Here is a 23,552-nt window from a genome sequence, read left to right as displayed (position 1 = left end):
TCGACGCCCATCATGTTCATCATCATTCATTGCAGACGAGAAATACACAGCTACAAGTACAGCGTCTTCAAGACCCCGAGAACAGAGAGGAGAGGTATCTAGGCAGTCGTGCGGATATATACGTGAGCGAGTCCGAGGCGAGATGTGTAAGTAGATGAGAGGTTATGGCTGAGCTTCGAGCGCGAGCTCGGGAGTGTAAGTCAGCTCGGGAGTGTAAGTGGGCGCATGAGTGTAGGTGAGTTCGTGGAAGTCAGTGAGCTCATAAGAGTGTAAGTGAACGCATAAGAGTGTAATTAGGATGCAGAACAACGAAGGATGTGGCGCGGCCGTGTAAAGAGACGTGAACACGGAGTGTGTAAGTTCTGTAAAAGACTATCAAACAAGAACAGAGACACATAAGTAGCGTCAAGCCCGAGCGCAGCATCGAGCTCAGCTCGAGCGGGGCGTCCAGCCTGAGCGTCAAGCGCAGCATCGAGCGCGGGTAGGGGTGGCAGCGGTGGTTTGTTTTGTTGGTGTAGGCCCTCAAGCTGTTGGCGGCGATCCAACCGACTGCTACCTTCACACCATCACCACGGTGACCATGGATCGTCGACGAGGAGGCGGAGGGGTGAGGTCGGAGAGGAGATGATGTAGCATATCGAGAGAAGGACCGCATAGGCGATGAGAGCATAGAACGGAAAGCATAGATCGGCGTCTACCCTTTACACCGACGCGCGGTGCGTCCGTGGAGAAGTGGGCACGTCGGGCTCACCGCGCTGGATATTTGCGGTCGTCGTCGGTGCAGTGGCGGTGGTTGTCGCCGGTGCGATAGTCGTAGATGCCGGTGCAGGCGCGGTGGTAGTAGGCGCAGCCGTACCAGTCGCCACATCCTGCACCTGCGCCTCCACATCCCTCCCCTCCGCCCTCATCGACGAGATGCCAAAAAGCTGCGACAGGCTCGGCAGCCGGGGCGGGCCCGCAGGCGAGCGACGGATAGGCAGCGACCCTGTGTCCCTAGTGACATCGGTGGTACTCGGCAGCACGATGAAGTCGCGCGACTGCAGCGTCGAGAACGTCGCCGACGACGAGCACGAGCTCGGCGTGTCCGGGAGGGCGGGGGAGGTCGGCTCATCCGTGTCGTTGTTTGCGCTCGTGAAGGTGGCGTGAGGGTTGATGCGCCGGTGCTCGGAATCACTGGAGTACGCGACGCCCATAGGGTACGAGGCGCGGACACCCGCGTCCGCGATGTGATACGACACGCGGTTGTCGATGTTGTACGGCCCGTACTGCGCCTCGACGTCGTACGCGGGCGGCGACGGGAGATCCTTGTTCGAGTCGAACGACACCAGCGTCTGCATGCCGGAGAGATGGATCGGGATCGGGGACGAGAACTCCTTGGTGGTAGGCGAAGGGAGCTCTTTCCCGTCCACAGACGAGCCGAAGCGCGTCGACTCCGACGACGAGAAGCCAGACGAAGACGGCGTCTGCGGCATGGGGCGAGGGAGTGTGTACTGCTTCGCCTTGGAGGTGAAGTCGTGCGCCTTGGAGGAGAACTCGGAGGTGAAGTCCTTGACGTTGAAGCTCGAGAGCCCCTTCGCCTTCGCCGCGAACTTCTCCGCGAAGCCGGGGCCCTTGCTCTTCGTCGTCGGCAGCGTCGCAATGCGCTCGGGCAAGCCTAGCGCACGGCAGGCCCAGGCCCATGCAGCGGCGTAGTTCCTCCGCGCCTCCTGCGCGAAGCCGAAGTACGCGAAGAACAGCATCGCGCTGACCGGCGCGAGCCAGCGCGTCAGCTCGTTGCACACGACGACGAGGTGGCTGCTGCGCCAGACGACTGCGGGGTACTGGTCGACGCGCGAATACCAGTAGTGTGTCGCCTTCAGGCTAACCCAGGGCTCGATGGGCGTGGACGTGCAGTTGAGGACGATGACGAAGATGCCGAGGGGGACGGTGCAGCACATCTCGGTCATGGCGAGCGCCATGAGGCGGAGGTAGCGCGAGACGCTGAGCGTGGAGTTGCTGTGGAGGAACTGGCTGAATTGCAGGCGGTGGCGGTTGAACTCGATGAGGGCGAGGACTGGGTGACGGGTCAGTGAGGGCTGTTGAGGAGACAAGAGGAGACGCACCGGAGTAGGTGGCAGAGACCATGCCGATGAGGACCGGCCAGATGTACGAGACGACGTAGGTGACGGGGGTGTTGAAGACGGCGGGGTAGCAGCCGACGTTCTCGAGAATGTTGAAGCGGTGGCCTTGGACGATGTATTCTGTGGCGGGTTTAGAGAGCGTGGTGAAGGAGAACAAAGGCGACGCACGCATGGCAATGTAGACCAAGGGGAACAAGACGCAGATGAGCGCGTCTATGATGATGACGCGCATTTTCTGGAAGGAAGTATGAGACAAAGGCGAGTGGGAAGGTGTGACGGGCGTACCTCGGCGCGCGTATGCGATACAGCCCGCACCTTCGCAATGTGGTACAGGCGACGAATGATGCATAGGGAAGAGGCCGGGAGCCCGACAGAGAGGCCCATAGTGATGCGAATAGCTGTTGGGGTGGCAGTAAGCATCGAGCTCGGAGGCAGGAAGTACGCGACACTCACAAATCTCGCACCAAATGGGCGCGGAGTTGATCGCGTTGTCCTTCCAGACTATGGAGTTGACGAACTGGTTGAGGCAGCCGAGGGCCGTCCACACCATGAAGAAGCAGGTGCCCGAGTTCCATGCCTGGAGATGCCAGGGCAGAGGGACGAGGGCGAGCACGAAGCCGAGGAAGGCGAAGGTAGGGAAGAGGGGATACGTGGGGTCCAACATGTTCGTTCGTTAAGGTGGAGTCGTGGAACGTCGTCAATGTCGATGAAGAAAGGCGTATGCGCTGCGCGGCGGTGGACCTAGTGCAGGTGTCTTATGGAAGACACGATCGTGTAAAGGGTGTCGGTGACGGTGGCAGCGACGACGGCAATGGACGACGGCAGGCGCGCGCTAGGGAGGATGACCCAGTTGGTAGGAGGCAGAGGGAAGTACGGGAAGTATCGAGGACGGACGCATATTTGAATGTCTGAGTTTCCCCTTTGTGCGCACAATGAGGTTCGATGGTTGCCGAGAGGACAATGGCAGTGAAAGGCGCACGAGGGTGATGGCTGATGGTGTTGACTCTTGTTTGTTCATTGTCCTTTGTCGCCATCCCTGCCGCATGTTTCAGTCCCCGCGCCCCTTCTTCTGGCCATAATGCCCTGTAATGTATATCCAGCTGGCCTTCAGCCCTACTTTCGGTATTATTTGGGTCATAGTTCGACTCAAATGATATTTTAGCCGAATCCGGAAACAGCCACGCGACTTGGGTGGTTGTTCGCCCGATTCGTCCCCACCGTTGTCCCCATCTTCGTGGGAATCCCAGCGTCCTATATAAGAGCTCTGCCCAATCTCCTCAGATTGATTTCTTGACCTACCCGTTATCTCACGCACGCGCGATTTTATCTCGACGCCTGCATACGCATATCGCGATACCTCCACATCGCCCACCTGCTGCACCCTCTACCAGCCGAGCGCCAGCAACCCATCTACCTCATCCTACCATGGACGCTTTCCAAAGCATACTCGACGTCCTGAGCGCGGCGCTTGACGAGCCGGTCGACGCTCCCCTGACCGCCGTCGCACAACATCCTGACGCGGACGCGGTTTTCGACACACCAACCGACTTCGAGAGGGTGGGGACCGGCGGTACTGCGACCGCCTTCTGCGTTGTCGCATGAGCGGTCCCCCGCTCCCCCCCCCTTCTCCCTCCCTTCAGCCCTTGTACATATACCCGGTAAGCCTTCCTTCTTACTTGCGTGGTCGAGCAGAACGCTGATATACCATCTGCAGGACGCGTTATCAGGAGGCCAGTTTCCATCCGCTGTCCTCGAAATTTTCCTCGATCCCTCGCCATGTCACATAACGCTCGTCAGCGGCCCAGCCTGGTCTCGTCAACCTGCCGCCGCCTTGACCCACGATCCCTACCTCGACACCGATCCCGTTCAGACTGTCCATGTTGCGCTCGCTCCTTGCTGCGTGAGTGTTGGCCTCGTTCGTTGTTCCTTTCCCCCTTCTCCTCCGCCTCTTCTCACTTCTCCTCCTGCTAACCCCTCCCTTCAGCTTCACCGCTGTATTATAACCACCATACGCACCCGGAGCCAGTCTGGACACGGAAGGCCGTCGTTGATGCTATGTATTTTATATGCTCGTTTGTCCTTGACGTTCAGCACACTCAATGCTCCTCGTCGTCTATGTATGCTTGCCGTCGTCGCATATGTATCTATATCTATAGGGAACGCTTAGTCTTCATACGTAGAGAAAGCCTCTTCGTCGTATGTAGGAAACACCACTGCTGTATCTATCGGGTCGCGCTGGTGCGCGAAGTGAATGGAAATGGAGAGGAACTTTTGAACTAAACTCGCTCGTACGACTCCGAACTGCCTGTCCATCCAAGCCGCGAGTGAGAGGTTGGGATGATAGGGGATGCACGATCCGCTGCAACCCTACCCTGTCCGCACGAACATGCTATCCAATGAGAAAGGAGGGACTTTCCGAGCGGCGCTCCGTTTTCCGTAGACTCGGCCAGGCAAGTTATTCTTGCCAAGCAGCTGCCCGGAGGGGCCGGACGCAGGGAAGGGATCGCGCGGCGGAACTGGCCCGGCATGATCAGTTGGGATGCATTGTTCCCCTCAATAATCTATGACTTGTCGAGCTGCGGTGCCCAAGCCCATTCGGCGACGCCTCGAAGCAGGCAGCAGCGTTGCCGTGCCATAGCTGGAGAACCGTTTATTTGAGCCGGCTCTTCACGTTGTAAGTAGCTCGAGCGGCGTTGGCCAGCATCCTGGATCTCCCCTTCCCATCGCAGGCACTGCGGGGAGCATTCTCTTCCCAGGCGCTGCTTTGTCTTCTGCATTCTGTAGGCCGTCGAACGCCGATCTACCCAACCCCGCATCGTCCATCATGGCCTCGCGTCGGATATTTGCCATGTCCATCACTCCGAGTGCTCAGCATGTCTACCCGATACTGGTCAGCTGTTCATACTCTAGACCAAACCGGCCCTATGTTATACCCTCAAATCTGACCACGAGGATGTAAACATACCGATGAGGGCGCGCGGACGTCGAGGAGCATGACTGATTCTCGTCCCCTCCGCAAAGATGAATTGTGGCACCTATGTGGGCGAGAGAGGCGAACTCTGGAAAGTAGGATATGCTATAGTAGACAGTATGCACTGGCTTTTCGCTCAGATCCTGGGGCGCAGACGGGCTCCTGGAGGGCTGGAAGACCGCACGGATCCGAAGGTTCCCACGCCACTCGAGGGTATTTGAGTGGGAGGCTCAGTTCGGCGAACGCAAGGTGCACGATCCCCCTAGCCTTGAGCCGGTCGGGTTGTGAGGTTTCAATCGTTTGTATTCGCGCAGTCCCAGAGAGTATCAAGCAGCCAACCAAGGCGCGTCTGTATTCGTCCTATAAATACAGATAAAGTATTCGACATAGAGTAGGTAGTAAATACAACAGCATAGGCGGATTACGGGGCGTCGGTGCATCCTGTGCACGGCGCAGATTGCAGCCAGATAAAGCACGAACTCGAGAACCTAGGACCAGAGGGAAGTGGTCTGCGCGGAAAAATTCGAGGGGAGGTGTAACGAGGATGACCGAGTATGTAAGCAGAAAATCATAGCAGATGAGGCCCGTCGTCGATGGCGCAGAGGCGCAGCCGGAGGGACGACAAGGCGAGAGTTGGATGCGTCACTCAGACGGATGGGGAGGACGAAGGCAGACGGTGCCGTGCGTCAGAGGCGCAGGTTGCAGCCAGATGGACGACAGCGGGGCGCCTTGGTGATGGCGGTGGTGGGTGATGGGTGCAAGAATGGTTCTGATGCGTCAACGGCGCGGTACGCTGCCTGAGCGACGACGACAAGACAGGGCATAGTGCAGGGCATAGGGGAGCATGTTATCCATGGCTGTGAGATGTATGTCAGTTATAGATCCAGGATCGAGTAAGGGATGAGGACGTACGATGTGAGTTCTGAGTCCACGGAATGCGGCAGATCACCGCTTATGGAAGCACACGGGCTCCCGCGCGCCGCCGCTATGCGACGACGCACCAGGCGTGGGCCATGGAGGTGCCTCCCTTCTCTGCATTGACGAGGACGGAGAGGACTTCGGGGTCGTGGCGGTTGTGCGACGACACGGGTGATGGGTATACGGCGGGTCCTGCGAGTATCGAGAAGGACGAGTCCCCAGATGAGGAGGGGCCCGCGAGCGGGGAAGGACCGCCGAGCGGTGCGTCGCCCGCGCCCAGGGTGTCGACAACGAGTGTGGGGAAGAGCTCTGCGAAGACGTCCATTGGTGCTGGTGTCTTCGGTCAATTGGGTCAGGTCAGGGAGTGTAGCGGGCTGTGAAAATGTCAGTGAAGGTTGGAGGAAGAATCCCATCGCGCAACGTACTGGAGATTCGCGCGGTAGCGGAGTGCGCGGGGTGCAAGAGGTATGCGCAGAGGGGGCTCGAAGATCGAAGTGCGAGTCGAAGGGGGATGCGACAGCGGTAAAAGTTGTCGCTACGATGTCATCGCCCACTTCTTATACTCGGTCAGCTTTGGGGGTGCTCACAATGGGTTCACAGCCAATCCGGTTTCGGTGAACAACGTTTCGGGCCGGGCCACGTGTAAGATAATGCCGCTATCTGTGACTATCAGTAACGCAATCGTGACGCAATCGTGACATACTGTGACCGATGCGCTTGAACAGTGAACACGACCATAAACAATGCAAGTCGTCCTCTCTAGGAAATTCACCTGATAGACCTTTCGGGCACTACGGAACAAGAAGAGAGGCACATCTAAGGCTTCAGAAGAGGGGCATCGACGGCTTCAGACCGAAATGAGGGCTCTGTCTAGGAAACGAATACCGACGCACCCACGGCGAACAATGGGCACGAGGCGGACAATCTGGGTGGGAAACCAAGACATGCTGCGCTAGTGTAGGGGAGCTTCACAAGCTTGGTGATGTCGTACGCAATGGTACGTGTCTACTGGACAATAGCCACGAGACTCGCGATGATCGCTGCGCGAACAATGGCCACGAGACACCTTCACTCGCCGCGAGTCACCTTAACTCCCTGCGGCTACCCCGAAGTGGCGAACAATGCAATGGGCGGGTGTATATAGGGCCATGCGTGCAGTTCTCGTTTTTCTTCAAGTGTTATCACCCCCTGCACGCCAGAACCTACCAATCGCTCGAGCGCCGCTCGCGAGTCAGTACTTCTCGAACGCTCGACACGCCTACCAGTCCTTGCTGCGCCCGCCAACCCGCACACCTAGCGCATACAACGCCCTTACCGCGCACCTGCCCATCCAGCGCATCCAACGCTTGCACCCACCCATCCGCACGCCCCGCGCACCCGACGCACACCCCCAACCCCCCAGCCGCTATACTACCGAGCCATCCACCCTCCCCCATGGACTCCTTCGCCACGCTCCCCGCGCTCGAGGACACGCTCCTCCAGGCGCTGCTCGATGCCTGCGCGGTTCCCGAGGACGATGCCTTGGATGCGATGCTATCCTCGAGCCGGCCCTCGTCTGACGCTGTAGTGTCGGACGCCGAGCGCCACGGCTCGGGCAACATGACGTACTTCTGCGTCGTCGCCTGAGAGGGCGTCGGCGCGTGCGACTAGTGGACAGCACACGACGCGTACCACCGGTGGACAGCACCGATGCGGACCACCGGTGGACAGCACCCGACGCGTACCACCGACGGACGCGGCGCCTTTGCGCGCTCATGGTGCGTCTCTCCCCTACTTGCCTTTGATCGACGTGACTGACTTCCCTTCGAAGATCATCGGCCATACCCAGGGCCTCAACGTCCTCACCACCACCACCACCACCACCACCATGTCTACCCCTCTCTCCCGCGGCCTCCGAGCGTCTTAAGGCTCCCACATATCCTCTGCCCACTACACGACCCAACCATCACACCCTCCCTCGATTCTTGCTGCCTGGCGCGCAAATATCCTTATCCTCTTCGACCTTCGCCCTGTATATGCTCTTGCGTACATATCCTTTGATGGTCTTTTCGTACCCCCGTGGTAGTCTTCTCGTATCCCCCTCGCGGTGGTCTTCTCGTTTCCTAGGTCCCCAATATGTCTCCTCGGTTCCCTTCCCTGTATCTGTTGACCTCCCCCCGCTGTGCGTAGCATACTTGCTGGATCAACCGCCCCTCCGCGCATATCAGTATACACGCTCACGAACCTTCACGATCTCTCTCTTTTTCTTTGTGCTGTATCCATACCGTGTACGATAGATGCCTGGGCATGAATGCGATGTTTCCTTTGGTCTATGCGATGTTTCCTTGGTCTATGCGATGCTTCCTTGGTCTATGCGATGTTTCCTTGGTCTTTTCCGTTCGGATGCTTCCTTTGGTCTTTTCCGTTCGGTGTGATTGTCAGTTACAGTCGGCTGCGTGGGCTTGAGTTTCGGCAATGCATTTCGGTTACGGTATGCTCGATGAGCTTCGGTATGCTCGATGACCACCACTGCGCTTCTCGATGACCTTCCGGGCTCCGTTTGAACCTCTGGTGATCCGGCGATTGTTCCAGTTAGGTATTTCATCCGTTGGATAAGACCTTCGTTCGGATGTTGTGGCTGCGATATCGATCTTCGTCTGCCTGTATTAACTTCGTCCTTCATCTGGCTGCGTCAACTTCGTCCTTCGTCTGGCTGCGTGAGCTTCGACCCTCGTCTGACTTGAACGACTTCCACCCTCGTTTCGGTTATAGGTCCCGACGTCGACTCAGTTACAGGTCCTAACCTCGACTCGGTCATATGCATACAGTAGGTCCCGACGTCGACTCGGCCTCATCTTCATTCCGGTATGCATTTCTCGCTTGTTTTGTCCGCAGGCTGTGCTCGGTCTTGAAGCATTAGCCGCGCGACCGTTAGAAGTGTGGCTGCGCGACCTTCAGAAGCGCAGCTTAGTAGTACCGGATGTGGTCGTTGCTACATCGCAAGAGCCCTTCGCTCGACGTTGTCCATTGAAGTTGGCCCGTTTAGCCTGGCGCTCGCTAGCCCCTTGGTCCCCGCTGTAAGAGAGCGTCGACGCGTCGCCTTCCCAACGTGTTTCCAACGTGACCGCGTCGAACTCCGACGGAAGCTATTGACTTTCCTGATATGGAAGGCTTTGAGTTCCGTGCCGTGGAACCTTTTTGAACCCGCGGTCGCGGGAGTTTTTGAATTCTCCGCGATGGAAGCTGATCCTTGCCGATCGTGTTTTGGCTCAGGTGGTTGGCTTCTCTGGCCTTCGAGCTGGCTCGATCGGGTGGCCAGATCGCAGCTGGCCAGGTGAGGGGTCGGAACGCCGCGAGCTCTGCCCTGGCGATGACCGTCTCCCCTGCCTGCGAGCGTCGCTCTCTCCGACCTGTTGAGATGACGTGGCTGACGGTTGGCCAGTTCAGCCACCAACGGATCCGGAAGCAATCGTCCCGGCTGAGCGGGATCAACCCTCTTCGCCCCCGCCGGCTTCGTGTTCGAGACGCGCGCGATGACTCGGGAGAACGCGATGGAGGCGAGGGTGAGTGCGAGCGAGGGCAAGCGAAGGGCAGGCATTGAAGGTGCGTTGAGGGTGGCGCGGGAGATGAAGTTGTGGAGGAGACTTTGGGGTAATGACTTGGCCTGCGTTGGTGGTGGGCGGGTAAGGTCGAGCATGTCTAGGCCAAGTGGCCGATACCGACTTCGCCGAAGCCGGGATAATTGGGTAGCGGTCGAGTTACAGTGTGTGGTCGACAACAATGAGGAGACGGAGGCATTGCTGACGCAAGGCGATGAGGGTGACGTCGAGGCCGGCCTTGACGATGTTCACGACAACGAGGCCGGTCGCGCCGACGGGCGAAATGGGAAGGGGAGGGGATCAACGTCGACGAGGCGGTGGGGCACGACATGAGAGTGAAAGCTAAGAGTGGCGGGTGGCGCCCCCCTCGCTCTATATACCCTCCTGCGAGGGTACGTAAACGGTGCGAGGACCGTCAGGGTCTTTTCAGTGACGCGCATTGTCTCTTCATTGCGGGCATTGTCTCCTTATTGACAGGCATTGTCTGCTACGTTCTGCATATTATGCTTGGGCCTGCATGTTGTGCTCGGGCCTGCGCGATGTCGGCCCCATGGTCCTGCGCATTATCGGCCTCAGGGTTCTGAGAGCATTGTCTTGCGCGGGGTATACAAGTCTCCACCGCAACGCAATATCTAAGCGAGCGCCTCGACGCGTTTCGGGATAACAAGACCTGCCATATCTGGTAAGTGATGGCGCGCGAAGCACGTCGGGCGTGTGCTCTCCTAGGGCTGTGCGTGTGCTCGCCTAGGGTTGGGCGTGCGCTCACCTAGGGTCGCGCCGCGCGCTCGATGTGGCGGACAATGGGCGGTTGGTCGGTGGACAGAAGGCTTTCCGTCGGTGGAGAGGAGGCTTAGCTGGATGGTGGGAGGGTGGGGAACACGCATACCATTAGTCGTGGGGGATGTGCGTAACATCAGTCCTATAGGACTCGGACGCGCGTACGATGGACAATGCCGATTTGATCGAGCGGACGTCGAGGGTTAGGTGAACAATGGGTGGCGTGATTGTCGGCGACACGCGTACGCCGGCCGTGGGATGTGCACGCATACTACGCGTGTACGGGTGGCAGCGGGGTGCGGGTGCACGGGTGGCAGCGGGGCGCACGCATACTACGCGCGTACAGGTGGCAGCGGGGATATAACTTGAAGGCAGGCGGTTGGTGGGCCTTGTTTCCTCCCACCCCGACTTCGTTTGCGTTGCTAGTGTCGCTCATCGTCGCTAGTGTCGCTCATCATCGTTAGTATCGCCCATCGTTGCTAGAATCGCCCATCGTCGCTAGTGTCGCCCATCGTCACTTGTGTTGCCCATCGTCGTCCATCCCCTCCCGCCGTTGTGCTCGTCGCTATCGTCCGTCGTCGTTTCAACTTTCCACCGTCGTCGGCTGCTCTCTGTCGCTGTGCCCGCCGTCGGCTGCTCTGTGCCCGTCGTCAGCGTGATTCCACTTCCTCCCTTCGCCCCCCTCGCCAATCTTCCCTCTCGCTTCCCTCTCCCCTCGCATCCCCTCGCCAATTCCCCCTCGCCTGCCTCTCTCCTCCGCCCTCCTCCACCGCTTCTGCTAACCGCACTACCTTCACCCCAACCATCGTCCTCCGTCGTCTCCTCTCTTTTCCCTCCCCCCTCCGCCTCGCCTCCTCACACTCCTCCCCTTGCACCTCACCCCCGCTCCCTCCTCCCCTCCCACACTCCTCCCCTCACACCCCCACCCCTCGCACCCCCCCGCTCCCTCGCACCCCCCGCTCCCTCCCCCCCTCACCTGCTCACCCCCCCCTCACCTGCTCACCCCCCCCTCACCCGCTCCCTCCCACCCATCTCCCCTTACCCGTCCCTCCCCCTCCCCGCCCATCATGCCCCCTTCCTCCGGCACCATCCCCACCACCTCGACCGCCATCCCCATGCACCCCACGCCCTCGCAGGCGCCAGCAGGCACCTCCGCGCTCCAGGGTATGCTCGCGAGTGGGGGTGAGGGTCGTGGCGGCGGCGGAGGGAGTGGCAGCTCAGGTGAGTCGAGCCCCATTGGCGCCTCGGATGGTGGGCTGGCAGGAGGAACAAGCGGCAGCGGACGAGGCTGCGGTGGGGGAGGAGGCTTCAACGAGGGAGGAGGCCGCGGTGGGGGAGGAGGCTTCAGTGGGGGAGGAGGCTGCAGCGGGGGAGGCCAAAAGGCAGGCGCAAACAGTGAGCGCGCGGAGGATGCGGATGTGGTGTATTTCTGCGTGACGGGGTAGGGGATGGGCGTCGGGGTGAGTGGATGCGCTGTGGAAATGAAGGCAGGAGGATGGTTATCGTCGAAGGGAAGGTGGGGTCTCGGGAAGGTGAGGACTAGAGAGAAGGTGAGGACTAGAGGGAAGGTGAGGACTAGAGGGAAGGTGAGGACTCGGGACACTGCTGTCAGGGGATATCCACGCCACCCACAAGCGCCCACAAGCGTGATGTGGACTCAATTGGTTTGGTCATGTTTGGTTTGTGGACTGATGGTGTTTGCATGTGTTGACACCCCCCATCAGTCATCACCTATGACTCATTCCTGGTGTGTTCCCCTTATATCTCCTACTTCCCTTCTCCTCCTCTCCCTTTGGCAACCTACCCCTTTCCCTTTCTCTTATTTATCCCTTCCCCTTCCTGGACATTGCCAGTACTCTACCTGTCTCCCACCACCACTACTGTATGGCGCCTTATCGCACCATCATCGCTCACCGACCTTGTGACCTGATGACTGTAGTAGTTATCTCCTATCCCCTTGATTACTATAGCTACAGTATATATACAGGCAGTGGGCATCAGGAGATCCTTTGGGTTTGATCTCCTTGGTTCCCCGCTCGCCTAGGTGTGTTGGTACTTACTGGTTACTGTCCCCCTGCTAATATACCTTGGTTCCCCGCTCGCCTAGCTCGCGCCCCTACGCCTGGCTCTTAGTTAACCTCTGGGAGTTCTCTAATCCAGAAACGCTCGTCGTTGGCTACGGTGGGCGTCGCCCATCGATGATTGCCCCATCCCCTCCTTGCCGCCTTGGGCCTGCCACACCCTCGGCTGCCTCCGCCGCCTCCTAGCGAGCCCGCCTCCCTTGGCTTGGGTTGCGTCCCCAGGCTTGGTCTACGCCCGCGCCTCTGCAGCGGTTGTGGTGCTAGTACTCCGGGGAACGGCCCTCCCTGTACGCCGTGGCACCCCTCGCCTCCTCGCTCTGGTGTGTTTCCCCTTCGTCCCCCGGTGCGGCTTAGTCGGTCGTCCCCCTGGCAGCAGTGGGAAGTGTACCTCCGGGAGTACCACCCCTCGTCAGGCCTTCCGCTCCCATCGGTCCGTTGTGGGCTCACCTCCCCTCGCCTCGCTGGCCACTCGTCCTGGTCGCATCCCCCTTCCCTGACCGATGCCGCCACCCATCGTGTCATCCCCTCCCCCACTGGCTTGGAGCTCATGCTCGCCGTGGTACGTCTGGTCTTAACGCTGCTCCTTGCGCTTCCTCCGGCGTAGGGCATCTCTCGGCGCCCTCCCCAGTGCACCTTCTCCCCACCTCGTCGATCAAGGCTACCCCCCTCGATCCTGGCGTTGCACCGCGCCCCTTCCTCCTTCCGGTCGGTGTCGCCCTCCATCGATCACCGCCACCGGCCGCATCTCTGGCTGATACGCCTCCCCCACTCTCCTAGTGACGCCGCCCCTTCGTCACTACCCTCCACCTCGTGTAGGCGCTGGCAGCGCTGCCTACCGGGCACCCTACTCGTGGGGTGACCCCCATGTATGGCTCACGCATGGGTCCACCGTGTAGCGGTGTTCAGTACGCTCGCCTCCCTTTCTCTACCGAGCTACGCCCTACCCTACTCCCTCTCTATCGTCGGTCACGACCCGCCATCACCGTCGATCCTCTCCCTCGTCCGCCGTAACGCTCTTCACCCTCTAGGACGTCACGCCTCCCTCTAGGTGGTGTGGCTGTCCGGGGACCATGGCTGCCTAGACGTTAGCCTCGTCTCCGCTACCCTCTCCACTCGGCCACTCCCGGCTGGTCCCCTTACAACTGCGCGATGGGGGTACGCGATGAGTAGATTGTGGGAGGATCGGGCATTTACAAAGACGCGGCGAGGCGTCGGGAGCTGGGATTGAGAATGGGAACAGGAATTGAGAATGGGGACAGGGATTGAGAATGGAAACAGGGATCGAGAATCGGAACAGGGATCGAGAATCGGAACAGGGATCGAGAATCGGAACAGGGCGAAAGGAAGGTGAGAGGAGCCGGGGCTTGGAACAGAGGAGGGCGGTGCTGCTGACGCGTTTGTAGTTCGAGAAGTCAAGAAGTTAGCCTATGTATAAATCTTACAATGTACAATTCCTACAACGAGATATCCAAGCGCCGCATCTGCGAACAGGATCAGCAGATGCATCTGCGAACAGGATCAGAAGATGCATCTGCGAACAGGATCAGGAGATGGAGGAACGTCAGGAAGAGGACACACAGAGCGGGGAGAAGGGCGATCGGCGAGGGGGTTCACGGATGGGTTGGCGAGTCGCGATGGATGGATGGCGACAAGCAACCACGACCTGGCGAGGCGCTAATGAAGGGGAGAGAAGCCCTTCCTCAGGAGAGGGAATAGACGGCCGGTCATGGAGGAAGGGGAGCGTGATGATCGACTGAATAGAGGGGAGCATGACGATCGACCGGATACAGGGGAGCACGACAGTCGGCACCTGGGGTGACGGCGATCTGCAGGCAAAACGTCAGCTCCACTCTCGAAGAGGCAGCGGGCACGTACCTCAAGACAGGCAAGCCTCTCCCTTCAAGCGTCTCCCTGTGATGAGCAGCAACACCGGCAGGGTGCACCCACGTACCTTCGTCGTAGACCAGGCTCAGGGCAACTATGCCAATTGTCTAACACGGTGCGGAAAGACAAGTCAAGATCAAGGAAGCACGTAGGAGGCGAGCGCGGGTGCGGCTCAAGTACGGCTACGACAGGCATATATAGGGTATGGTACAGCATATATCGGGTGTCGTACTCCAGCATAACGAGGAGTAGTACTACAGCGTGACGAGGAATAGCACTACAGCATAACGACTCAGGAATACTAGTACTACAGCATAACGCAGAATAGTACCACAGCACAACGAGGAATAGTACCACAGCACAACGAGGAGTAGTACTACAGCATAACGAGGAATAGTACTACAGCATAACGAAAACAAGACGACATAACGAAAACAGGACGGCATACGATGAGCAGGCGATGAGATAGACCGAGATAGCATAGAATAAGATAGCATAGACGTGGCTCGCGCCCGGCAGCCGTGGAGGCGCTAGTGATGCAGCCGTAGTAGGCGCTCTGGACCGCGAAGGCGGGTGGTGAGATTGGCGAGTGTGGTGGGTTGGTGAGATTGGCGAGTCTGGTGGATGGTGAAGGCGGGTATCGCGCGCGGTTGGTGAGCTGAACGAGGTTGGTACGGCAGGTGAACGAGTGGCGAGGGGAGCAGACGGATCTGCGGGACGAGAGGAGGAGTTAAATCTGCGGGGCGAGTAGAAGAGACGAATCTGCAGGACGAGAGGAGGAGACGAATCTGCGGGACGAGAGGAGCAGACGAATCTGCGGGACGAGAGGAGTCAAATCTGCAGGACGCATCAGCATGGTCGAAAGCCCGCCAAGAGCGCCAGCGGTGCGCACAAATTAGACACAGCGCGGGCAGTAGCCCTGGGATGCGACCCTAATAGATATGCAGGACGCATCCCGCCCTCAGACGTGCAGGGCACATCCCGCCCTCAGACGTGCAGGGCGCATCCCGCCCTCCCCTCCCTACATAACCTCGCAGAAGTAGGTCATGTTCCCGTCCCCCTCCCTCTCCGCGTCCTTCAGCTCCGCCCGCCCCGTCGTGCGGCTCACGTAGTATCCCCCGCGGGGGGTGAGCGCGGGGCTTTGCGGTGCGTCGCTGCTGCTGGATAGGTCTGAGGGGGTGCTGCTGCTGGATAAATCTGAGGGGGCACTGGTGACGAGCGCCTGGATCGCGGGGTTGCGCTTGGGCTGGTTGGCGGTGGTGGGTGCGGCGGCAGACATGGCTGGTGTGCTGGTGGTGGGCGGTAGGTGTGTTGGTTGGCGGCAGCAGCGATGCGGGTGACGCGGCGATGAGTACGGTGAAGTGCTCGCGAGGGAGGACGCGCGGCCGATTAGAAGGTGCGGATGGGTTGCGCGGCTGGCTGACAAGTCGAGGTTGCAGAAAACTCGTCTGATGGCTGATGAGGGTTGCGACGCAAGGTGGGTAGAGGAGGCGCAAGGTGGGCAGAGGCGACGCAAGGTGAGGGAAACTGACGCGAGGTAAGCAGAAAAAAAAGAGGGTGGGCCCCCTTCCAACTTCAGTCGTCCAACCAGCGACCCGTGAGAGTGATCTGCAATCAGCTACCCCCATCCGTCCGGGTCGCCTGGTTTCTGCGCGCGGGTAACGGGGCGCCGTCTCCGTTGCGTTCGGCCTCAGCTCAGAGCAGAATAAACCCCCTAATATTGGGCAAGTTGGCCCAATCATTGAAGAAGAATGCAAGGCGGACTCCGATTGAAAACTGTGTCAGACGCCGCATTGTCAAGCCTGCGCTGTCTCAGAGGACAGCACATGTCGGAGATATGCTGGCCATCGACCTGCGTAGCGCCTTCGGTCGACGTGGACTCGGATGGCATCGGGGTCGAACGTGCTGTCGTGACTCACAGTCGCCACAGAACGGCAGTCGGACCGGTCATCCAGCACGTGTCACATCGAGGCGAAGACGAGCATGGCAGACACCGTCATCGCTCTCTGAGCATTCGCAGAACCTGTTCAGTCCATGCATTGCACTCCTGCATCCCCCGAATGCCTCTGAAGCCAGGAACACGTATCTTACCGTATCGAGCGAACAATGCTACCTCGTGCCCGGACGGCGAACAACGCATGTCCCCCTCACACTGCGTCAAGTGCTCTCATCTGACCTGATCCGGCGAACAATGGTTCGAAGTTTTCGTATAAGAGGCTGTCTGTACGAGTGTGAGGACCTACCTTTTGCACGCCAGAAGTACCGCTGCAGCACAGAGCTTACCGTCGACGAACGCGCTTCCAAATCAGCTTCAGGCGCGCTATCTACCCTCTGCTTTTCAGCTCTTGCCTCTGACACTACCTTCAGAATCTCCTGAACCCAGTCCAAGCTTCAACCAAGCTCCATACGTCTACCCAAGCCCACGCCAATGGACTCCTTCACCACCCTCTCCCTCCTGGACGGCACCATGCCTACCTTCGAGGACGACATGCCCGTATCCTTCCTCGACGCGGCGCTATCGCTCTCGGGCGACTGCTTTTCCTCCCAATCGTCCGCATCCTCCTCGCGATCAACACCATTTGCCTCCCCTTCGCCCTCGTCTCCCTCGCCGAACCTGCTGTCCTCCGCGAAAGCAGCGACCGACCCGCACCTCGTCGTCAACGCGGACAGCCCGTGCGGGTTCGGCGGGGGGTACTGTGTGGTTGCGTGAGGTCGCAGCACCGTGTCCGCGGTTGGAGGATGAGATGTGAGCGCGTAGTCGCAGGACTGCGAGGTACGCTGGGTCGATTATCGTCTGTGTGGCCTGAGCTGACGATCTACCAGGACCCCTTCGAGTTCCTCCCCATATGATACCCTCATGCTCGAGCGCTTCGTCGCTCGCATGCCTTCGCTGCCTACTTGTCCATCACCGTGCGATGCGCGTCCGTCGCGGTTCGATGCGCGTCGTCGCCGTGCAACGCGCGGCTGGACACCGCACGATTTTGACGCCGCTTCTGCGATACCTTTCCAGCTTCCCCGACGCGTCGGACCCATACACAGTCTTCCGCGTCAGCGCGGCCGACCTTGCCTCTTCGTTTCTTACGCTCTTCGTTTCGTACGATCTGCATTTTTCGTTTCTTACGATCTGCTTTTTTCGTTTCTTACGATCCACTTTCCTACGATTTACTTTCTGTCCCTGTCCCATTCGTTCCTGGTGAACGACCTACCGACCCGGGCCCTTCCTCACCGACCGCAGTTTCCTCCATATTCGTCTTCTGTAAATATTCGGTGGCCGTGTTGTATGTTGTACTTGTACCCAGCTGCCAGCGCGTATCTATGGCGATCTTTAAGGGAAATCCACACCGAGTCTGACTGCGTGCACTCGAGTTCAAGATGCGCTGGATGCTGGCCCCGGAACGTGACCCTCAAGCCCATTGAACGTCTGATTCTGAGACCTCGGACGCCAACAGCACCTCGTATGCATTTTCCCTCTGCTTGTTGTTCTCGGCGTATGGCTCGGCGTTACACACCTCCCAAGGAATACTTCTGACGACCAACATTTACCGCAAAACCGACCGTGTGTATTTGCCGCAAAACCAACCGTGTGCATATTGCCACAAAACCAACCGTGTGTATATTGCCACAAAAACAATCGCGAGTATATTCGAGCAAGAGCGTATTGATACATAGAAAAGATCCAGCATACGTCGAATTAGGAAAGCATAGCAGAGAGCATGGAAAGGAGATGCATAACGATGCGCATCCGTGTGCAGCCATGATAAGGCGCGCTGTGTGCAGCCGTGGTGAGGCGCTTCGTGTGCAGCCGTGGTAAGGCGCTCCGTGTGCAGCCATGGTAAGGCGCTCCGCGAATGTTGGCGAGATAGATACGCAGATAAACTGGGTGGTGCAGCCGTGAGTGGGCGCTCCTAAATGCAGCCGTGAGTGGGCGCTCCTAAGGCGATGAGGTGCGTAGAGGATGGGGTAGTACATAGAGGATGGGGTAGTACCTAGAGGCAAGAACATGAAGGAGGTAGCGCAATTGAAGAAGGGGGATAGATATATACGGCACGAAAACCCAAGATGTGTACGGCAAGAAAACCCAAGATGCATAGATACACGAAACCCCGGGCAAGACGGATAGATAGAAAGCAGGGTATAGATGAATAGGTGAGAGACGGGGCCGGGGACCGACGACGACGATGGATAGATATAGAGGTACGCTTTGATTTGTTGAGGGGAAAGATGGACGCGAAAGCCTGAGGATGAGTGCGAAAGCCTGAGGAGAGGAGTGGCGATGAACCGGCGATGGGCCCATCGTCTGCAAGCCTAGGTCAGCGTATCCGATTGCGGCTCGGAAACGACAGAGGAACGTGCCTTCACATAGCAGAGCCCTAGTCCCCTACACCACCACGCACCATAGTCCCCTACATCACCACGCAATACCCCGCAAAATACCCGTCCGGCTCGTCCGCGTCCTGAGGGGGGCGCGCGATGGCCGACCGGGCATCGGCAAGGAGGCGGAGGAGGTCGGCGTCGGGGGCGCGAGGCGTGGCGGAGGCCGGGCGGGTGGGCGTGGATGACCCGCTGGTGGAGGGGGCGGTGTCTTTGGTGCGGGTCGAGGGAAAGGCGATGGTGGAGGCGACAGGCGCCGGAGAGGATGTTCTGGCGCTGAAGGCAGCCATCTTGGTGTGAGGGCGGTCCATCGGGTGCTCGGAGGACTAAAAGAGTAGATGGTGAGCGATCAGTGAGGCGGACAACTGGAAGGACCTACTTGCGCTTGGGAAAGCAGGAAGGGACGGATAGTTGTGTGGCGAGGCAGCGAACAGGAGCAAGTATGCGACAGGAAGTCGGATGAGAACCGGCAAGCTGAGTGACGAGGTAGCTCTGCGCAAGATGGCGGTCAGGAAGAAGAAGGGGCAAGCGGGACTCCAAGTAAGGCAAGTGGAAGAATAAATTTACCCACGTACGGATGAGGCCCGGGAAACGCAACTTGGTGAGCGAATGAGAAGCGCACGTTCAGGTCAGCGAGTGGAAAAATAACTATTGGATGCGCGGGCGAGGCGAAAGGTCGTCAGTCAGCTGCTCATAGAAACCGGGGACCAGAGTCAGCAGCTGACGAGAAAGCCGACCACACGCAGCCAGACACCACGGAAGAACGGAAACGCGCAGGCGGATGTTTCGACGCACTTGCAGCGGGCTTTCCGAGTTCGGTCACCCAGGCCAGAAAATCCGTGTCTTCGCTGCTTTCGGCGATGAAGTTTGGCTCACGAGGACAGACGGAGCTCCGCAACAAATAGTACCAAAGTCCGATGCGATGCGAGGATGCGGGGGGCTCTCAGGGTAGCAGCGGGCGGCTCGAGTTGGTGCATGTGGGCGCCGGTTGGTCCGCGTCCGTCGCTCCGTTCGCTTGCCTTGTTGGGCTTGGTCGAGGGGCCATCTGGTTCGACGCGTCTGGTGTCCGACTTGGGCGGTGGGGGCAGCGTCTGGCGTCCTCAGCCAGCGGCCATAAACCCAGTCATCGCCCGTTGGTCACAGGCACCGAGGGACAAAGGAAGGGCCCAAAGTGGTATAGCCTTCGGTGCTTTGAGGTGAAATGCGCCTGCAAATGAACTTCGAACCGCAGCGGACTTTGTGAAAATCAGAACGAACCGCCGGCTCGTCTCGGCAGATCCCCGCGATAAGGAACGCGGGCATCAGCGGCCGATTAGATAACTCCCGCGCCCAAGAATAACTTTGCACCCTCTCCCACTGGCAGCCAACCATCTGTCTCCTCTTAGCCATCCACCCGCCTCGGCTGGATTTTCCGCGCGTCACTTAACACCTCGAGTAACTGGGGGACAGCCATTCCGTTCCGTCAGCTGCGCTGTTTACCCGGAAAGTCCGAGCGTGGGACTTGAGCAGGTTCCGCTCGAGATCACATCCTTCTCGCACCCATTGCACCTCGCATTCGTCGCACCTATCGAACTTCGTCGCGCCGATCGAACTTCGCCGCTCGCTCGTCAGTCAGTCGCTCACTCATCAGTGAGAGTCCGTGGAGCGTACCGCTGGGAAGGCAGCTAACAAGTCCTTGAGGCTATGGACACTTTCACCTACGTTGACCTTGCCGCGGTCGCCGCCGCTGCCGTCGCGGACGAGGTCCCGCGCGACTTCGAGGACCAGATAACCGACTACCAGAGCTACTGCATCATCTGCTAGCCCCTTCGTCCCATTGCTGCTGAGGTATGCAGCCTACCTCGCCTCCTGCTTATCTTCTGACTCCCCCCGCAGACCGATCGCCCATCCCATCGTCCGGCTTGTGTGCGCCCACCCATGGCTGCCCGCCGACGACTTATGCTTTCCATGCACGCTATGCTTATTCTATGTAACTTATCGCTCTTGCTATGTAAGTTGACACTCGTCTATATATGTGTTGAAATTGTTGGAAACTTGTGTGCTTCTGGCAGTCGCGAGGATCACCATCGACTCCCTGGGTTCCTCCCTCACGAGTGGCGACCGCTCAAGATTTTATTTCCCCATCGTACGAGCAGAGTCCGGTCTAGCAGTTGCATGACTTGCTGAACAGTCGACGACGACGTCCCGTTCTTGCAGCGCACTGAGATCACGCATGGAACGATGGAATTACAGCAGGCGACGAGAAAATCCGCCGGACTCCGTGTATTGAGCAGTACAAGTACAACGATCTCGTATAACGGTAGAACGAAAGCATGTGCATCATAAGTTACATCGAAAGCATGAACGGCATAGACAGAGCATAGAACACCGCCGGCAGCCATGGTCGCCGCGCGTCATCGCTGCAGCAGGCGCTCGGGGCGATGTGAGGAGGGGAAGGAAAGGTACACGAGGGTGGATGAGGTGTGGCGATGTCGGTGCTGCTGAAGAGGAGCGACCGGGGCAACAAGGACGACGAGGAGGGAAGAGGTACCACGATGGAGGATCGATGGGTTAGGGAACTTGAGGGACCGTCGTCTGCAAAAAGGCTGCATCAGCGCTCAAAATGCTTCGCATGTTACCCGCGTAGGCAACGCACCTCGACTGCTCAAGACGGCGCAGTGAAGGCAGCACTTCCACGCCGTGCGTGCGCGCTAGCACGCCTAGCCAACTACACAATATCCCCCGCCATACCCGCACGGCTTGTCCCCGCTCGCGAGCGCGCGGCGCACGTCCGCGTCGGCGGGTTTCGTGCTGGGTCGATCGTTGGATCCTAATGGGTTCGTTAGTTTATCTTTGGGGCCGTAGGCACGGGAACGATGGAATCCTCTGCCGCGAGGACGAGCACGATGGTTTCGTCTGCTAAGGGACGAGCACGATGGACTCGTCTGCTGCGCGGGACGAGTACGATACGCGATGCACTCACCTGCGCCGTCTGATAGCCCAGTACTCATATCGTCCCTATCCGCACCAGATTCCCCACTGGCATACTCCGACTGCGGCCTCGACTGCGGGGGCTTGCGCGCGGGGGTGCGCATCGCGGGCTTGTGTGTGGGCGCGGCGGAGGCTGATGCATTCATGGCGAGGGTTGAGGGAGGATCCTGAGGACTGAGGGTTGCGGTTGAGGGAGGGTGGGGCTGGGAGGAGGCAATCAGTTGAGGAATATAGTGTAACAGTGAGTAAGAAGGACAACTCACCTGCTGGAGAGCGGTAGATAGGTTTGGTCGAATGGTCGGGGTGACGAAGGTCGAGTGAAGTCGAACGAAGATGATCAACCTGATCGACGGACAAAAAGGTGACCAAAGTCGACGGAAAACAGATGACCCAACTGGGAGGAAGAAACCCACGCGCAGGAACTCGCACGCACTTTATACGCGGGGGTGCGCCACATATAAATTGGGGTCCCTGGCCGCGAGCTGGATAGTCAGACGGTGGAACTTGCCGGGCGGTTGTATAGGTGTCCTTAGAATGCCGCATAGCTTGGAGGAGATTGCTGTATAGTTAGGCGGAAGACCGACTGTACATGCCGCAATATAGTTGAGGGCTAACACCTGTATATTTGGTAGTCGAACGAACCGCTGTACAGCCGCGAGCGAACGTTCGCCAGCTCGGATTGCGAGCGAGACACTGTGCTTTCCGGGGGTCATGATACGCTAACTGCATTGGTTGGCCACATCCCGGAGCTGGTAGACTGGCCACTAAAACTGGGGCACATACCAGCTTCACCGCTGGGTTTGAACTCGGGAGAAATATCATCTCCATTTCTATCGATGGCTGTGGGTCCGCGTGGGCGCGGCCATCGTCGAGGCCGGGCATACCCGGTGAGCGTACACTGAATTATACCCGGTTAGCGCCAACTAGTAGCCAGCCTTACCCAGCGGCCACGCAGACGTCGGTGAGAGGAGAGCTCGAAGGTGCAGCGCCTCGCTGACACGACAGCAAGAAGAAAGGAAGGCCCGATCTAGGGACGCGACGCGTCCGATTGAGTTTTGGTCCCAGTCATCGCCATCACAAAGTGGGAGATGAAGTGGCGGTGCTGAGGGTGGATGACTTGGGGAGGGTGCGAGGAGGCGGTCGACATTCAAAGGGGCACAGCGGGCGAGTCAGACAGGCGAGCGAATCGCGTATATTCCTCAAGCGCGCCGTGTCTGACCGGCATGCGCGGCGCGTTTGATGATACATGAGAGAGATAGTCGAACGAAGTAAATAAGGCGTAAGGATAAGACGAGGCGGACGGTGATGAGTAGCAAGTACATGGCGAAGTGCGTATGGCTACACTTGAGGATCAGAAAAAGGGACTGCAAGTGGGGGAGGTACATAGGTAGCGCGAGGTGTTGGTGGAAGAAAAGGACAACGAGAGATGACATAGGTAGCCGCGTTATGAGAACAGTGGTGATAAGCGCACGGCGATGTCGTGTGTAGGGAGTGCTCGCAGGGAGCATTGTATGGGATGCTCATACGAGCGTCGGATATCGTGTAACGGAAGCATTGCACGGGTAGTGCGGCGCGGTACGGTCTGATAGACGGTCAGGATGACGAAGTCTTCAGCACGCGTCGAAGAACGCACCTTAGCCTGTCGAGGCAGACGAGCGACGGGCGGCTGCAGGGCTACGCCGGGTCACGCCACGACGCAGTACCCGCCAAAATACCCGTCCGGTGAGTCGCTGTTCGCGACCATGCGCATGAACTCGTCGTAGCCTTCTGGCGTAAGCTCGTTAGGCGTAGGGGGCGCGAAGTCGAAGACCGGGGTGGTGTCTTCGAGGAAGTCGAGGGTGATGAAGTCGTCCATGGGTGTGGTGGGCGCGGATGTAGTCGA

The 23,552-nt window shown here is 58.9% G+C and overlaps 16 protein-coding genes across 17 annotated transcripts; 5 read left to right on the top strand and 11 right to left on the bottom strand.

The window, feature by feature from the left end:
- Positions 1 to 4: 4 nt before the first annotated feature.
- Positions 5 to 848, bottom strand: SCHCODRAFT_02638232 (uncharacterized protein). Its single transcript, XM_050346013.1, has one exon. It carries the CDS (start codon positions 653 to 655, stop codon positions 260 to 262), a length of 396 nt encoding a protein of 131 aa, XP_050198096.1. The 5' UTR covers positions 656 to 848; the 3' UTR covers positions 5 to 259.
- bar3 (pheromone B alpha 3 receptor) lies at positions 702 to 2,784 on the bottom strand (the record flags this gene model as incomplete). Its single annotated transcript, XM_003027924.2, has 5 exons — positions 702 to 2,053; positions 2,103 to 2,240; positions 2,289 to 2,355; positions 2,406 to 2,518; positions 2,574 to 2,784. The coding sequence occupies 5 exons, from the start codon at positions 2,782 to 2,784 to the stop codon at positions 702 to 704; spliced, it is 1,881 nt and encodes a 626-aa protein (XP_003027970.1).
- Positions 2,785 to 3,545: 761 nt separating this feature from the next.
- Positions 3,546 to 3,722, top strand: bap3-1 (lipopeptide mating pheromone precursor bap3-1; the record flags this gene model as incomplete). Its single annotated transcript, XM_003028205.1, has 1 exon — positions 3,546 to 3,722. The coding sequence occupies one exon, from the start codon at positions 3,546 to 3,548 to the stop codon at positions 3,720 to 3,722; it is 177 nt and encodes a 58-aa protein (XP_003028251.1).
- Positions 3,723 to 6,076: 2,354 nt separating this feature from the next.
- Positions 6,077 to 6,422, bottom strand: SCHCODRAFT_0270001 (uncharacterized protein; the record flags this gene model as incomplete). 2 transcript variants are annotated; one of them, XM_003027922.2, is made up of 1 exon in its annotated part: positions 6,077 to 6,422. In XM_003027922.2, a coding segment is annotated over one exon (346 nt), but the record flags the coding sequence as incomplete, so codon positions are not given. The 2 variants fall into 2 exon arrangements, with proteins under 2 accessions (XP_003027968.2, XP_050198095.1); XM_050346937.1 differs by having other exon boundaries at positions 6,077 to 6,334.
- Positions 6,423 to 7,443: 1,021 nt separating this feature from the next.
- Positions 7,444 to 7,635, top strand: bap3-3 (lipopeptide mating pheromone precursor Bap3(3); the record flags this gene model as incomplete). Its single annotated transcript, XM_003028204.1, has 1 exon — positions 7,444 to 7,635. One exon carries the CDS (start codon positions 7,444 to 7,446, stop codon positions 7,633 to 7,635), a length of 192 nt encoding a protein of 63 aa, XP_003028250.1.
- A 730-nt stretch (positions 7,636 to 8,365) lies between these two features.
- Positions 8,366 to 8,533, top strand: SCHCODRAFT_0270009 (uncharacterized protein; the record flags this gene model as incomplete). Its single annotated transcript, XM_003028203.2, has 1 exon — positions 8,366 to 8,533. One exon carries the CDS (start codon positions 8,366 to 8,368, stop codon positions 8,531 to 8,533), a length of 168 nt encoding a protein of 55 aa, XP_003028249.1.
- A 447-nt stretch (positions 8,534 to 8,980) lies between these two features.
- Positions 8,981 to 9,875, bottom strand: SCHCODRAFT_02588730 (uncharacterized protein; the record flags this gene model as incomplete). The annotated part of the gene is made up of 1 exon (XM_003027921.3): positions 8,981 to 9,875. Exon 1 carries the CDS (start codon positions 9,683 to 9,685, stop codon positions 8,981 to 8,983), a length of 705 nt encoding a protein of 234 aa, XP_003027967.1. The 5' UTR covers positions 9,686 to 9,875.
- Positions 9,876 to 12,492: 2,617 nt separating this feature from the next.
- Positions 12,493 to 13,520, bottom strand: SCHCODRAFT_01238661 (uncharacterized protein; the record flags this gene model as incomplete). The annotated part of the gene is made up of 1 exon (XM_050341298.1): positions 12,493 to 13,520. Exon 1 carries the CDS (start codon positions 13,166 to 13,168, stop codon positions 12,494 to 12,496), a length of 675 nt encoding a protein of 224 aa, XP_050198094.1. The 5' UTR covers positions 13,169 to 13,520.
- A 1,116-nt stretch (positions 13,521 to 14,636) lies between these two features.
- Positions 14,637 to 14,846, bottom strand: SCHCODRAFT_01160054 (uncharacterized protein; the record flags this gene model as incomplete). The annotated part of the gene is made up of 2 exons (XM_003027920.2): positions 14,637 to 14,705; positions 14,755 to 14,846. Coding segments are annotated over 2 exons (161 nt in total), but the record flags the coding sequence as incomplete, so codon positions are not given.
- Positions 14,847 to 15,350: 504 nt separating this feature from the next.
- On the bottom strand, positions 15,351 to 15,608 carry bbp2-6 (lipopeptide mating pheromone precursor Bbp2-6; the record flags this gene model as incomplete). Its single annotated transcript, XM_003027919.1, has 1 exon — positions 15,351 to 15,608. The coding sequence occupies one exon, from the start codon at positions 15,606 to 15,608 to the stop codon at positions 15,351 to 15,353; it is 258 nt and encodes an 85-aa protein (XP_003027965.1).
- Positions 15,609 to 16,757: 1,149 nt separating this feature from the next.
- bbp2-8 (lipopeptide mating pheromone precursor Bbp2-8) lies at positions 16,758 to 17,039 on the top strand (the record flags this gene model as incomplete). The annotated part of the gene is made up of 1 exon (XM_003028202.1): positions 16,758 to 17,039. The coding sequence occupies one exon, from the start codon at positions 16,758 to 16,760 to the stop codon at positions 17,037 to 17,039; it is 282 nt and encodes a 93-aa protein (XP_003028248.1).
- A 1,693-nt stretch (positions 17,040 to 18,732) lies between these two features.
- bbp2-5 (peptide mating pheromone precursor Bbp2-5) lies at positions 18,733 to 19,011 on the bottom strand (the record flags this gene model as incomplete). Its single annotated transcript, XM_003027918.3, has 1 exon — positions 18,733 to 19,011. One exon carries the CDS (start codon positions 19,009 to 19,011, stop codon positions 18,733 to 18,735), a length of 279 nt encoding a protein of 92 aa, XP_003027964.2.
- A 1,372-nt stretch (positions 19,012 to 20,383) lies between these two features.
- On the top strand, positions 20,384 to 20,503 carry SCHCODRAFT_02769070 (uncharacterized protein; the record flags this gene model as incomplete). The annotated part of the gene is made up of 1 exon (XM_003028201.1): positions 20,384 to 20,503. The coding sequence occupies one exon, from the start codon at positions 20,384 to 20,386 to the stop codon at positions 20,501 to 20,503; it is 120 nt and encodes a 39-aa protein (XP_003028247.1).
- An 896-nt stretch (positions 20,504 to 21,399) lies between these two features.
- Positions 21,400 to 21,690, bottom strand: bbp2 (peptide mating pheromone precursor Bbp2-7; the record flags this gene model as incomplete). Its single annotated transcript, XM_003027916.1, has 1 exon — positions 21,400 to 21,690. The coding sequence occupies one exon, from the start codon at positions 21,688 to 21,690 to the stop codon at positions 21,400 to 21,402; it is 291 nt and encodes a 96-aa protein (XP_003027962.1).
- A 1,027-nt stretch (positions 21,691 to 22,717) lies between these two features.
- Positions 22,718 to 23,298, bottom strand: SCHCODRAFT_02066261 (uncharacterized protein). Its single transcript, XM_050341669.1, has one exon. It carries the CDS (start codon positions 23,176 to 23,178, stop codon positions 22,870 to 22,872), a length of 309 nt encoding a protein of 102 aa, XP_050198093.1. The 5' UTR covers positions 23,179 to 23,298; the 3' UTR covers positions 22,718 to 22,869.
- A 56-nt stretch (positions 23,299 to 23,354) lies between these two features.
- Positions 23,355 to 23,525, bottom strand: SCHCODRAFT_02671487 (uncharacterized protein; the record flags this gene model as incomplete). Its single annotated transcript, XM_003027915.1, has 1 exon — positions 23,355 to 23,525. One exon carries the CDS (start codon positions 23,523 to 23,525, stop codon positions 23,355 to 23,357), a length of 171 nt encoding a protein of 56 aa, XP_003027961.1.
- Positions 23,526 to 23,552: the final 27 nt, after the last annotated feature.

Source organism: Schizophyllum commune (genome assembly GCF_000143185.2).
Source record: "Schizophyllum commune H4-8 unplaced genomic scaffold SCHCOscaffold_11, whole genome shotgun sequence".
Classification (NCBI taxonomy): Eukaryota; Fungi; Basidiomycota; class Agaricomycetes; order Agaricales; family Schizophyllaceae; genus Schizophyllum; species Schizophyllum commune.
Note: the sequence above shows the minus strand (reverse complement) of the source record. Positions and strands in the feature narration are given on the sequence as shown.